Source organism: Microtus oregoni, unplaced genomic scaffold (genome assembly GCF_018167655.1).
Source record: "Microtus oregoni isolate MIOR12 unplaced genomic scaffold, Mior012 000006F_ref0000085, whole genome shotgun sequence".
NCBI lineage: Eukaryota > Metazoa > Chordata > Mammalia > Rodentia > Cricetidae > Microtus > Microtus oregoni.
The window spans coordinates 10,924,881-10,939,819 of record NW_024543065.1 but is presented as its reverse complement, the minus strand read 5'-3'; the positions used below and the strand labels follow the sequence as shown (position 1 = coordinate 10,939,819).

The 14,939-nt window shown below is 39.6% G+C and overlaps 1 protein-coding gene across 2 annotated transcripts in view; it reads right to left on the bottom strand.

Annotated features, from left to right (window-relative positions):
- Positions 1 to 13: 13 nt before the first annotated feature.
- Soga3 (SOGA family member 3) overlaps positions 14 to 14,939 on the bottom strand; it is a 57,004-nt gene continuing 42,078 nt past the window's right edge. Inside the window, exons 6-7 of one of the 2 annotated variants that reach the window (XM_041653462.1) lie at positions 1,732 to 2,898; positions 14 to 155 (exon numbers count right to left, since the gene is read on the bottom strand). In XM_041653462.1, the coding sequence (XP_041509396.1) occupies positions 45 to 155; positions 1,732 to 2,898 (1,278 nt within the window). In that variant the 3' untranslated portion in view covers positions 14 to 44. Of the gene's footprint in view, positions 156 to 1,722; positions 2,899 to 14,939 lie in introns of both variants that reach the window. The other variant, XM_041653461.1, reaches the window with a different exon arrangement.

The following is a 14,939-nucleotide window of genomic DNA, read 5'->3' as shown; positions in this document are numbered from 1 at the left end:
AAAACAACTGAAAACACGACAGCGAATGATAAATGGGGAGAGATTTACAGTACAAAAAACAGTGTGAAGAGGAAGACAAGCTTAAATATTGTTGTGTAGGAAAGTGATGAAAATAACACAAGGATGAGAATAAGTAAAATGATGGGCTGGAACATCTGGGAAGGCAAATGTGGAGACAAGGAGAAGAGCTAATTAATAATCGTTTTCAACCTTATCTTCATATCAACTTATCAAAGCACTGACTCGACCTAAAAATAAAGATACTCCCCCATTAGTCCTATATCTGCAAGTTCTTTAAAATACTTTATTATAAACAGCACTCTCTCTCCTTCTGATATATAATTCTATATCCTCCCTCCCCACAGTGTAGCTGATAACACCACATGCTTGGTATTCAAAAACCTGCCAAATGAAAACCAAAGCTATAACAAAGCATACTAAATAGAAAGAGAGAGTAACATTTAACATTCTGAAAGCCTATAGATTCCATTATAATCCCCCGGCCCCCATCCCCCCCCACCCCCCACCCCCACTCCCCCTGCAGCAAAGCATAGCAACATGCAAGGTAAGCGGGTGGGCTGCAAGTTCTCTAGCTGTGGTCAGCAGGCAAGTAATCTACTGACATGCTGCTGCGCAGAAACTGGGTTTTAAATATCAGTGTCTCGAGTGTGTTCAAAGCCATGCATGCTGTTGTACTTCGGTGGGTTCTCCAATGGATATAGGACATCAGGATGCTGCAAGGGACGGTACTGCCTGCTTGGCTCCATATCTTTTATGTGGTTAACGTGAACAAAATGCATTGATCTTTCAGTGGCCACCATACCTGGCCAAAGCTGCTGGGTCCCATTCATCCGGTAAGCCTCTACAAGCCAGGAGGGAAATGCTGCTTTCCCCTGTGCTGGAATACTTATTATTATTTCTTTGAATTAGTATTGCCTTAAAGCTATGCTGCAAACTTCTCACTGTGGGATCTCCACTACTGAACTGATGATATTCAACTAGAAATAAGCACCGTGTTACTTCAACTTAGGTAAGGGGATAACTTGTATTTGTCTCATCCATAGAGCTCTGGGCACAAACAAGATCGTGTCTCCTTACTACCAATTTGTACATTTATCAGTGGTATCCATTAGTTTTGTTCAATCAGAAAATTTTCTTTTAGACAGGATCTCACTATCAGCCCTGTGGGCTTAGAATCACAGAGATCCACCAGCTTCTACTTCACTCAAGTCCTGAGATTTAAGGTGTTCAACACTTCCCCTGGTTTATTTAGCCATATATATATATATATATATATATATATATATATATATATATATAATCTTAAACTCAATTTGGACCTTGCTCACAAACCTCAAATATTGAGGACCTTTATGTCAGGGAAATACTGAAGAATGTTGACCTTTTAAACTAATAATAATATGCATTAAAAAATCTGTAAGTCATTACACAAAACCTGATTGTGTCATTGTTGCATATCCCCTTCAGATAAAACAGGAAAAAATAATAGTTAATGATCTATTGGTTCTTGGGACCCTCTTCCTGGTAGAACACAGTGTGAAAATAGAGGTGCCTTTCTGGGTTTCAAAGCCCAGCAAGGCTATGAGATGGAACTTCCCTATGGTGAGATGTGGAAGTCGGAGTTGGAGATGCCCCACGAGGGACTGCAGCTCCACAGGCCAGCCTCGCCATCGCCATGGCTCGCAAAAGGCAGAACTGTACCTGACTCACGGATATGGGCTCCTCGGCGCCGCGGTCATCCGCAGACTTGGGCACCTCCAGGCGGTCGATGAAGGTCTGCAGCTCCTTGCGGAAAGCCTTCATCTGAGCGTTGATGCGGTAGAGCAGCTCGTGTTCCCGGATGCGGCTGCCGTCGTCCTCCTCGTCCATCAGTCCGAATAGGTCCCCGTTGGCCACGTAGATGCGCGCCTCAGTGATGATGGTGCTCGTGTCTGCGATGAGCCGATCGATGGTCTTTCCCAGGCGCTCGGCCTCGGAGCGGATGTCCTTCATCTGCTGTCGATCCGAGAAGCTCTTGGGCCAGGGCCCGGGTGTGGGGTAGAAGGAGCGGGTGGGCGTGAGCGAGCGGATGTTCCGCACTTCCTCCGAGTCGCTCTCGCCACCAATAGGCCCTTCTCGCTTACGATGGGGTGGTCGGGAGTCATCGTCGCTCTCCTTCTTGCCCGCATCGCTCTCTGCATCACTGTCACGGGGGCTTCCACGGATACCCAGGTGTGAGGCCAGGTCGTAGCGCTGCATGTTGGACATGAGCACGCGGTTCTCGTACTGCAGCTGCATGACCTTGCCGCTCAGCTCATTGATCTGCAGGCGCGCTGCCTTCAGCTCCTCCTGCAGGGCCTCCGTCTTGGCGCTGTCGTGGTGCCTGGAGCTGTCATGGCCGCTGGACTTGTACTTGTACTTGTTGAGCTCCGCAGTGATGCGTTTGTTCTGCTCCTCCAGGTCAGCCACGTTCCTCCGCAGCAACTCGGTCTCGTCTTCCACCAGCTGCAGGTGCTGCCGCAGCTCTGACAAGGACTCGCTCTGCTCCCTCATGAGAGGGTTGGCCGAGCCATTGAAGTCGTCGCCCCGCAGGTCGTCCAGTTCCGCCTTCAGCCCACGGTTCTCCACTTCGAGTTCCACTATTTTCCTGCCCAAGATGTTAGCCTCTTCCTCCACCAGCCGCAGCCGCAGCTTGAGCTCCGCCTCCCTCGTGCTTGGAGGTCCCCCAGCTTCTCCTTTGGGTAGAGGGCTGTCCAGGTCCCCATAGAAAGATCTGTACTTTTGGAGTTCGTGCTCAAATCGGTCTTTTTCTTTATCAATCTTGGCCATTTTCTTTCTCATCAGGGCAGCTTCTTCCTTAACGAACTGCAACTGGCACTTCAGATCCTCATTGTCCTCCTCATTAGGGGAAAAGTGGGGAAAGGACAGGAGGTCATTTCTATGCAAATAGAAAAAACAACCAGGAGACGACATCTGCAAAAATAATTTCTTTGCCTTGCAATTACCACTTAATGTCACAAAGAGAGATGTGTTTTGTTTCTCCACATCACTTACATTCTTTGCCCAATTAAAAATTAAGCTAGTGTGTTTTGGAAACCAAAAGAAAAGAGGATAAGAAAAGTGGGAAAATTTGGTCACCACTATTCATGAATGATAATATGTGCTAATTGTTCCAACCATTTCATGGTCCTCTCATCAGTGTTCTTTTCATTTTGAGCTCCCCCCAAAATGCCGTAAGTATAAAACCCATTTGCCCTAAGAAACATGTAGCTACTTTGCACTCACTCAGCACCATTTCCTGAGCATGAGTGTGAACCAGATGCTCTTCGGCTCTTTACAAAAAATAAAAAAGAAGAAGAAATGGTATATGACTTCACTTCTCACTGGAGCTATGGCTCCCGAGCATTGTCAGGGAACAAACTTCCATCGACCATTATTTGAAGGAAAATGGTTTCAAAGCCCATGAAGAAAGGAATGTGTCAGACTAGAATGAGCTATGCAAAGTGAAACTGGCAAGCAGTCTATTTGCATGGATTTTTGAAATAAGTTGTTCTGCCATCTGCTAAAATGGGTAGAACTGATTCTGTCTGCTGAGTAGTAGATCTGGTGACGACTCTCTCACACGTTCTTACTCAGGCCTCAGAAGCCTAATCATCAACTAAACTGAAGTACTAGGAAAGAAATAGAAATCTCTTTTAAGAACTTTTATAGAAGTTATTATGTCTGTAGTGATTTGAAAAATGGTCCCATAGGCTCACAAGGCTGAACACTTCATCAACAGGGGTAGAACTATTTGGGAAGGATTAAGTTGTGGATCCTTGTTAGAAGGGCACTGTTACTAAGACTTAGCTTTGGAGTTTCAGAAGTCTTAGGTCATTACCAGTGTTCTTTCTCTGCCTTCTGGTTGTGGATCGAGATGTGAGCTCACAGCTATTCCTGATGTCATGACGTTGCCCTGCTATCATGATCTCTAATCTTCTAAAATTGAAAGCTCAGTTAAAGTCTTTCCTGTACAAGGTGCCTTGGTCATGGTATTTTATCACAGCAATAGAAAAGTAACTAATACAATGTTCAAGAACATTTCTTTCAATGATCATTTCTCAAAATTTACTTTGGTTCTCTTATTTAGATGAACAGATAGATTAGTAGATAGGCAGATAGTAGAAAGATGGATGGATGGATAGATAGATAGATAGATAGAGATAGATAGATAGATAGAGATAGATAGATAGATAGATAGATAGATAGATAGATAGAACATTTCTTTCAATGATCATTTCTCAAAATTTACTTTGGTTCTCTTATTTAGATGAACAGATAGATTAGTAGATAGGCAGATAGTAGAAAGATAGATGGATGGATGGATGGATGGATGGACAGATAGAGATAGATAGATAGATAGATAGATAGATAGATAGATAGATAGATGTTTTGCCCGTCATGGGTGGATCCCAGGGCCTGGCAATACTATGCAAGCATTCTGCCAACAAGCAGAATCCTTAATCCTTCTTTTAAATGTTGAATTAAACATCCCTTCTTTATTTAGACTTCTGAGAATTGATGTCTGAGAGACAATCTGATAAAGAACTAGGGAGGATGGACTTCTGTTAAAGAAATGGTGAAAGGGTACAGATCTTTTCCCTCCTAATAACTAACGAGAGGAGGAAAGGTTGGAGAGCTGGTAGTGATACAGATATTGAAGACTGCATTCCTTCTGCCTACCTGGTCTCACTCCAGCCATCAGAGCAGCTGAAACTTTCACCTCTTCACGGATGAGAAGGCTTATCATGGCAAAGCACAAGTTAGAAAGAGGCAGAGCAGAATCTATATTCAGGCTGATTGCAAAAGTGATATTATTTGAGCTGTTTCTAGAACAGAAGTGCAAATAAGGAAAGTAGGGCAGTAGGGTAAAGTTGAAGAAATAGGATGTGGTGCCCTCTGTTTTCCTTGAGAAACCATGTATGAGCACAGATAGCTGAGGGGAAACATGCACAAAGTGGATGCTAAAAAGATACATCACAGAAAGCTTCCATGGGGGAATTCATTCCACAAAAGGAGAGAGAAGCAGCCTTGCAGGAGGCTCTTGAGATCAATGACACATTACGACATTTAAGATCACAGAAGCTGAAGATGAAAAATAACTTGGAAGTTCTGAACTTTAGAGTCTTGGTAGATTCTACTGATGACTTCAGGGACAGAAAGAAAAAAAAGAAGAACAAATTTTGGGTGATGAATGTGGATTTAGGTATTTATAATGCTGTCTTTGTAGGACAGCACTGAATGGAGACTATATAAACATCTACTAATAAGCATGTGGAATCTCAGGGCTGAGATCATGAATATTTACACTGAGACATAGAGAAATCTTATATTTGATCAAAGGATATAAGAACAACATGACTTGATGTGATGACTGAAACTATTGCAACAGTTATGGATGCAACCAAACAAGAGAAGAAAATAAAGACACAAGGATAAGAAATGCTCAAAGGTTTGGCAAATCATGTAGTGTTCTGGGTTATTTGTACACTGTCGGAAGAAGTGTTGCTGTGATTGGTCTAATAAAGAACTGTATAGCCAATGGCTAGGAAGAAAGCATAGGCAGGAATTCATGAAACATAGAGGATTCTGAGAAGAATTAAGGTGGAGATTCCAGGAAGTGCAGAGCAAGCAGGATGTGAAAGAGGAGAGGTAACAACCATGAGACATATGGCAAAATCTAGGTTAGTATAAATGGGTTAATTTTAGTTATAAGAGATAATTAGGAAGAAGCCTAAGCAATAGGCTATAGGCCAAGCTCCCATGATTAATAAGAACTCTCTGTGTTATTATTTGGGAGCTGGCAGAATGGAGAAAGTTTTGTTAAATATGGCCTCCAAAATGGGGGCATGTATTTCCACACAGGACCTGAGAAAGTATTAAAAAAAGCTTGAAACACACAAACATAGAGTCAGATGTGGCTTCCTAGTCCTACAGTCTGTCAGGTGGGTTTCAATGCACAGAGACACAGCTCCCTGCTGCTGCTTGCAAGCTTGAGCCAGCCAGCACCATGTGCATAGCTTTATGGCAAGTTTAAAGCTTGACTCAAGTGCTCAAAAAACACTACAGGCGTTTACTAAGTTCAGGTCCATGCTGAAAAGTCCTCTGCAGGTTACACTATACTTAAAAAGGTGATTAGGAGCTAAAGAAAAGAAATTGGGTATAGACAGTCATAGAAAACAGTTTAAAATAATAAGGTTTATAAGGAAAGAGTAAAACAATATTAAAAATTAGACATATAAGGATGAGAAATAGAATAACACAAAGAGTTTGGACCTTATACAGTGCTTCACTGATGATAGTTGCTGAGAGACATTGTATTATAAAAGGGACTGCTAAATTAAACCAGCCTATATACTTAGGGAGGTCTTGGCTTTAAAATGGAAATTCAGAGTGGAAAATATGTTGTGTTGGGGGAAAGGTCATGATTTTGTTTCACAGGAAACAGAAAGCTGTGGATTCCTTCAAATTTAGTACAAACCATACTTGATCTACGATGACCTCCTAAAAATCGTGGCTAAAGGAATAAAGAAAAAAAACAAAATCTGTAAGAGAGGTAACCTATATGATGATCCCTCAAATACGGGAACAGCTCTTAGACTGGATACGACATGAGAGATCTTGTTGGCTACAGAGTCTTCATGACATATTACTACATGCCATCCTATCACATGGCATGGATACAGGCTTGGCTATATAGTCCAAACCTACATACAGAATTGACAGATAGCTTTTACCTGTGCAAACATAAAAAAGAAAATCTTAACTGACTTATGCATACTTCACTTTCCATATTTATGTTAATACAAATATGTATGTTTCCTTTAAAAGTTTGCATCTTTTCAGAAAATAAAGGACCTGATACCAAAAAAAAAAAAAAAAAAAAAGTAGACCAGGTGATCTAGCCTCTCAGAATGCCTCTGCTGTAGTTTTCTTAAAATTCTGGTTTGAGAACAACTTGAAAACTGCTAAGATGGTCCAACTTCACAGACTACTCCAGCCAGGACTTCAGGCAAGCCCTGTACAACAAATGTTACAGCTAGTTTTCCCAGGACTTGACCATTATCACAATTTTCTCAGAGTCCCCTAAAGATGCCATTGTGCCCAAACAGCAGGAAGTACTTTTAAGAACATTACACCAAAATTCCCAACCGGTGGGGAGGGTGGATTTTTGGTCATTTGGTGGATGTTTGTCATCTTTTAAAGGGGTTGATTACAAGTTGTTATTAGTCATCGCAAAGGAGGAACCTAAACAAAGGGGATTAGATTCTAGGATCTTATTCTAAAAGGAAAAAGGGGGAATATAAGAATGGTAAAAAAAAAAAAAAAGGGTAGATTACGCCTTTAATCCCAGCACTCGGGAGGCAGAGGCAAGCGGTTCTCTTGAGTTCGAGGCCAGCCTGGTCTACAAGAGCTAGTTCCAGGACAGGAGTCAAAAGCTACGGAGAAACCCTGTCTTGAAAAATCAAAAAAAAAAAAGGTAGAATATTGTATCAAATTTTAAATTAAAATACAACTATTAATCTTAAATATTTTACATTGGTATGTATTTTTATATAAATAATAAAATTTTAAGGTTATTTTTGTTACACAATATATGTTTCTACTCTTGCTTAAGGTATTATACCTATACAGCTCATTTTAAACTGTACTGTATAATTAAGAAATGCAGATTAGCAGTTAATCATCTATAACTATCAAAGCTGTAGTCATGTTAGGTACACTTTCAAGGTTAAAGAGATATAGCTTAGGTAAACAGGTGGTTTTCAAACACTTTAGAGACCTATATAATATGGCATTTAAGATATTTTAACAATATAAAGCTTTTCATAACAGTGAGATGTGCCTGCTCCTGGAAGCATCAATTTCCTTCAAAAAATATGAAGGGCATTGAAGAAACTCCATACAGAGTTTGCTTTCACTGTGGCAAAGCTAGCTATCTGGGAAAAAACCTGCCTTTGCCTTGATTGTTGACAGTATGCCTCCAAAGTGGATAAGCAGGATACAAAAGAAAGTGATATCCAAACTTTGCTAAGACAAGGTAAGATTGCCCTAAATTCTTGCTTCACAAAAAAGTTTATCAGATATTCAAGGCCTGTAGGCAGGCGATGGATGCTCCAATGTTGCAGAGGAGACTTGAATAACTGTCTAGACAGCCAACTGTTTCTACAGTTCTGGAAGTTGCTTGCTCTGCACTTCCTGTTTACTCAGATAATATTATGTCCTTCTCATACCTCTGATGGAGTTAAAGATGAGGAAAATTATTATAGTTTTTCTTGTTACTAAATTCAAAAAATAAACTCACAAAAGATTTATAAAGTGTATAAAGTTATGGGATATAAATGCTTAAGTTGTTTATCTACAAAAATGTTTTTGAGGTCTAAAAAGATAGTTTTGAGTTGGTAATACAATTTAGAGTAGAAAACAAGTTATGTATATAACTCTGGACTCACCAAGATAGGATAGATAATGGAGTTTTTTTCTGAATTTGCCAAATTCAAATAGACTGGACACTGTAAATTTAATTCTTAGCTGTTAATTGTTCTTATTGTATATATATTTTTTACTATGTTATTATTAACATCTTTCCTTTTTATTTAGACAAAAATGGGGAAATGTTTGGGATATTTGTACAGTATATGAAGATGTATTTCTGTGATTGGTGTAATTAAGAGCTGAATGCCCATAGTTAGGCATTAGGTATAGGTAGGACTTCCAGGGACAAAGAGGAATCTGGGAAGAAGAGTGGCAGAGACACCAGAAGACACAAAGCAAACAAAATGTAAAAGAAGAAAGGGAACAGCCATGAACCACGTGACAGAACATAGATTAATATAAACGGGTTAATTTTAGTAATAAGACCTAGTTAGGAACAAACATAAGCAATAGGCAGAATTTTTGCAATTAGGATGAAGTCTCTGTGTCATTATTTGGGAGCTGGTAGGACAGAGAAAGCCTTGGTACATAGCCGTCCAATGATCAGAGAGGATATCTGACTAGTCAATAACAAATGTGCTTTCACATAGACAAGTTTTGCTGGAAAGTGTACTTAGGTGAGACTCAATAGCTGGGTAGAGTCACCTCTATGGTGACTTTATTTTCTTTCACAGAAAAACCTTTCTTCTATTGACATATGGCATAGTTTTAATTTAATTAGTACAACAGTGGTGTGATACAAACCACAGAGTGGAGCAGAACAATTCTGCACTGCGTTGTGCCAAGCAAACCAAAGGTAGAAGCATGTCTGATGTGTATGTACATCAGCTCTCCCATCCAAAGGAATAAAACACATTTAAGACTTGAAAATATCCTACATGTGACTAAGTCATGTTAAAGGAGATGTAGTAAGAGGAGGAAGGCACAAAAATTCATTTGCTTATTAGACGCTAAGTCTTTTCAAGATGCAAAGGGTACTACCTTATGCAACTTTGAGAGTTTAAGAACTCTGAGTGCCAATTTTCTTTCTGTCTCTTATCTTATAACCTACTTTATGGACCGCATTTAAAACTGGGCATAATGCTTCCCTCTCTAGTGTTCCTAGTGAAACAGGAGAAATTTAGAGACCAGAGCCTTGGACCTGACTCCACCAGGAGAGGTGAGTTTCTGGGTTCCCAGATGGAGGCCTGCCCCCATCCTGTGCCCTACCCCAACCCACCAAAGCCTCAGAGACCTGGGAGTAGCCTTTTCACTCCTCCAAACTATCCTCCACTGCATCTGTGACCACCAGAGCCTTGGCCCTACCCACACCTGAAGAACCAACCACCAACCTTGGACCTACCAGCAACTAGAAGAGTCCCAGAGTAATATCAGACACCACCAGAGGCATACCCCTGTCTTCACTTGGAGGAAGAGCAATCACCTAACCCACAGGCCTCACCTGTACCAATTGGAGGAAGAGGGACTCCCAGAATCACAGACCCCACTTGCACCCATTGGAGGAAGAGATGGGTAGACAACCTTGTAAGAATACATTTAACAGCTGGGCAGTGGTGATCATGCCTTTAATCCCAGCACTTGGAAGGCAGAGGTAGGTAGATCTCTGTGAGTTCGAGACCAGCCTGGTCTACAAGAGCTAGTTCCCAGATAGCTAGGGTAATGACACAGAGAAACCCTGTCTCAAAGAAAGAAAGAAAAAAGGAAAGAAAGAGAAAAAGAAAGAAAGAAAGACATTCAACAACATAAAGAGTAATACAGTGCCACCAGAAACTAGTATGATTCTACACTAGCAAGGCCTGAATATCCCAATGCAGATGAAGAAAATGACCTTAAAAATAACTTTATGAAGATGACAGAGGCCCTTAAAGAGGAAATGAAAAATTCCTTTAAAGAAGAAGAAGAAAAGAAAACAAAAAATGGAAAAAAAATTAATAAATCCCTTAAAGAAAGTCAAGAAAAACAATCATACAGGTAAAGGAAATGGTTCAAGACTTGAAAACTGAAATAGAGGCAATAAAGAAAACATGAACTGTAAGCACTGGGCCAACTTCCTGGAGTCCCATCATAGACAGGGAAAGGCAATTGTATGATTCAAAAGTTCAAGACTATGATGGAGATACCCACAGAAACAAATGACCCGAGCTAATGGGAGCTCACTGACTCTGGACTGACAGCAGGGGAACTTGTATAGGATCAAACGAGGCCCTCTGAATATGGGTAACAGTGTATCAAAGGGGCAATCTCTGGGGGGTCACTGGCAGTGTGACCAGAACTTATAAAATCTAAGAGACTTTCAAGGGGAAATGCAACACATACGATTTGTTCACCCAGAAAGGGAACCCACAACAAATCAATGTTCTACCAAAGTCCAGCTTAATAAACTGAGGAGTTTTATTGAGTTTACTAGCAGGAGTATGGGTGAGAGATCATTTCCATGGGGAGAGACAACTCAAATTAGCTGCATCCCTGAAATCTCTCGTGTTTGAACTGGATTTTTGAAGCCCATTCTCTTTGGAGGGATACTTTGCTCAGCCTAAATATAGAGGGGAGGGTCTTGGTCCTGTCTCAAAGTGATGTGCCAACTTTGCTAACTCCCCCTGGGAGGGCTTACCCTCTCTCAGGAGTGGATGAGGTGGGAGGAATGTGGGAGTGGTGGGAGCAGGGGAGTGAACTGGGATTGGTATGTAAAATGAGAAAAGATTATTTTAAAATAAAAAAAATAAAATGCAAATACAGAAGATACTATGATCGACATATAGAAGAATGACTTAGTTTTCATTCAGGTTAAAACTCAAGTTTTAAAATTATACAGCATAGTTAAAATTATGTACTATGACAGCCTTCATTTATTATGTACAATAAACTATGGAATAGAAAGGAAGGAAGGAAGGAAGGAAAGAAAGAAAGAAAGAAAGAAAGAAAATACAAACCGAGGGAATTCTGGAAATGGAAAATCTGGGTAAATAATCAGGAACTACAAATGCAAGCATAACCAACATAATACAAGAGATGGAAGAAAGACTCTCAACTGTTAAAAATAAGATGGAGGAAATAGATTTATCAGTCAAAGAAAATGTAAAATCCAAAAAATTATTAATACAACATATTCAGAAAATCCGGGACACCATGAAAAGACCAAATCCAAGAATAATAAGGATAGAAAAGAAAAAGAAGTCCAGCACAAAAAAAATATTTAACAAAATTATAGAAGAAAACTTTCCAACCTAAAGAAGAATACACCTATGAATGTACAAGAAACTTACAAAACACCGAATAGACTGGATGAAGACAACGTCCCTTTGTCACATAATAATAGAGACATTAAACATACAGAATAAAGAAGGAATATTAAGGAAAAAAGCCAAGTAACATATAAAGGCAGACCTATTAAAATTATACCTGACTTCTCAATAAAAACTCTGGAAGCCAGAAGGTCCTGAGTAGACATTCTGCAGACATTAAGAGACCACAGATGCCAGACTATTTTATTATAATCTACCACAGACACTCTATGTTAAGTGCCTGTCTGTTGTAGTTTATAATAAAATAGTCATACACTAGCTCAGAATAGAGAATAATAAAGGTTTCTTTATTTAGGGGTGGACACACAGTCCTCTGCATGAGCGAGAAACAAGAACCAAATCCAGCATCCAAGAGGCCACACATGCTCTTACATGTGAATATATAGTACATTTGACCATGCCCAAAGTGGGCCAGCATCTTAGAGACTATTAGCTGAAGGAGTTCCCACAGCAGAAGGTGATACTACTATACCCAGCAAAGCTTTCAATTACTGTACATGGAGAAAACAAGATATTCCTTGACAAAACCAGATTTAAACAATACCTATTCACAAACCCAGTCCTACAGAAAGTACTAGAATGAAAACTCCCACTTAAAGAAGTTACCTACACCCACAAAAACACAGGCAATAGATAACCCCACACAAGCAAAAGCCCAAAAAGGGACCTACGCAATAGCATCACCACCACCAAAACCCCAAATAACAGGAAATAACAATCATTGATCATTAATATCTCTTAATATCAATAGACTCAATTCATCTATACAAAGATAAAGGCTAACAGAATGGGTATAAAAACAGGATCTATCCTTCTGTTGTATACATGAAATATACCCCAACTTCAAAGACAGACATTACCTCAGAGTAAAGGGTTAGGAAAAGATTTTCTAATCAAATGGACCTAAGAAAGAAGTGGGTGTAGCTATCTTAACAAAATAGACTTCAAAATAAAGTTATTAAAAGAAATAAAGAAAGACATTTCATATTCATCACAGGAAAAATCCATCAAGATGAAGTTTCAATTCTGAACATCTATGACCCAAATTCAAGGACACCTACATTTCTAAAAGAAACGTTATTAAAGCTTAAATCACACATCAAACCCCACACACTAATAGGAAGAGACTTCAACACCCTACTCTTACCACTGGACAGGACTGCCAGACAGAAACTTAACAGAGAAATAAAGAAGCTAATAGATGTTATAACTCAGATGGGTTTAACAGACATCTATAGAACATTCCACCCAAACACAAAAGAATATACCTTCTTCTCAGCACCCCATGGAACCTTCTCTAAAATCAACCACATACCTGGCACCAAAGCAAACCTCAACAGATACAAAAAAAAAAAAAAAGGAATACCTCCTTGTATTTTATTGGATCACCATGGTTTAAAGTTAGAATTCAACAACACTAATTACAGAAAGCCCACAAACTCATGGAAATTGAACAGTGCTCAAGTAAATCACCGCTGGGTCAAGGAAGAAATAAAGAAAAAAACTAAACACTTCCTAATATTCAATGAAAATGAATGCAAAACATACCCAAACTTATGGGACACTTTGAAAGCAGTGCTAAAAGGAAAGTTCATAGCACAATGTGCCTACATAAAGAACCTAGAGAAATCTCACACTAGTGACTAAACAGCACACCTGAAAGCTCTAAAACAAAGAGAAGCAAACTTATCCAGGAGAAGTAGATGCAAGGAAATAATCAAATTGAGGGCTGTAATCAATAAAATAGAAATAAAGAAAACAATAAAAAGAATCAATGAGACAGAAAATTTGTTCTTCAAGAAAATCAACGAGGTAGACAAACTTTTATCCAAATTAATCAAAAGACTGAGAGATAATATCCAAACCAACAAAATCAGAAATGAAATGAGGGATATAACAACAGACACTGAGGAAATCTAGAGAATCAAGTCATACTTCAAAAACCTATACTCTACAAAATTGGAAAATTTAAGGAAATGAACAGCAATATGGATAGGAACTAAATACCAAAATTTAATCAAGACCAGATAAACAATTTAAATAGATCTATAACTCCTAAAGAAATAGAAGCTGTTATCAAAAGTGTCCCATCCAAAACAAGCTCAGGGACAGATGGTTTCATGATAGAATTCTAGCAGAATTTCAAAGAAGAGCTAATACTAATACTCTTCAAATTGTTCCACACAATTGAAAGAGAAGAGACATTGCCATACTCTTTTTATGAGTCTACAGTTACTGATACCCAAACCTCACAAAGACCCAACCGCCCCCCAAAAAAAATTACAAACCAATCTCCTTCATGAACATAAAATACTGGCAAAGTGAATCCAAGAACATATCAGAAAAATCATCCACCATGATCAAGTAGGCTTCTTCCCAGAGATTCAGGGATGATTCAACATATAAAAATCTGTCAACATAATCCACAATATAAGCAAACTGGAAGAAAAAAAATCAAATGATCATTTCATTAGATGCTAAAAAAAAAGCCTTCAACAAAATCCAACACTCTGTTATCATAAAGGTCTTGAAGAGATCAGGGATATAAGGAACATACCTGAGCAAAATAAAAGTGATATATAGCTGAGGGAGCCGAGAAATACAGGCCTATTTCCCACATTGTCTGGTAAAGTCAGAGAATTTGAGAGACTAACAGGTACATCTTGCACCTTCCAATGCAGGAAGTGGTCACCTGGCCTTTTTTCCCATAAATATATATATATATATATATATATATATATATATATATATATATTTATTAAAGATTTCTGCCTCCTCCCTGCCACCGCCTACCATTTCCCTTCCTCTCCCCCAATCAAGTCCCCCTCCCTCGTCAGCCCAAAGAGCAATCAGGGTTCCCTGTCCTGTGGGAAGTCCAAGGACCACCCACCTCCATCCAGGTCTAGTAAGGTGAGCATCCAAACTGCCTAGGCTCCCACAAAGCCAGTACGTGCAGTAGGATCAAAAACCCATTGCCATTGTTCTTGACTTCTCAGCAGTCCTCATTGTCTGCTATGTTCAGCGAGTCAGGTTTTATCCCAGGCTTTTTCAGACCCAGGCCAGCTGGCCTTGGTGAGTTCCCGATAGAACATCCCCATTGTCTCAGTATGTGGGTGCACCCCTCGTAGTCCTGAGTTCTTTGCTCATGTTCTCTCTCCATCT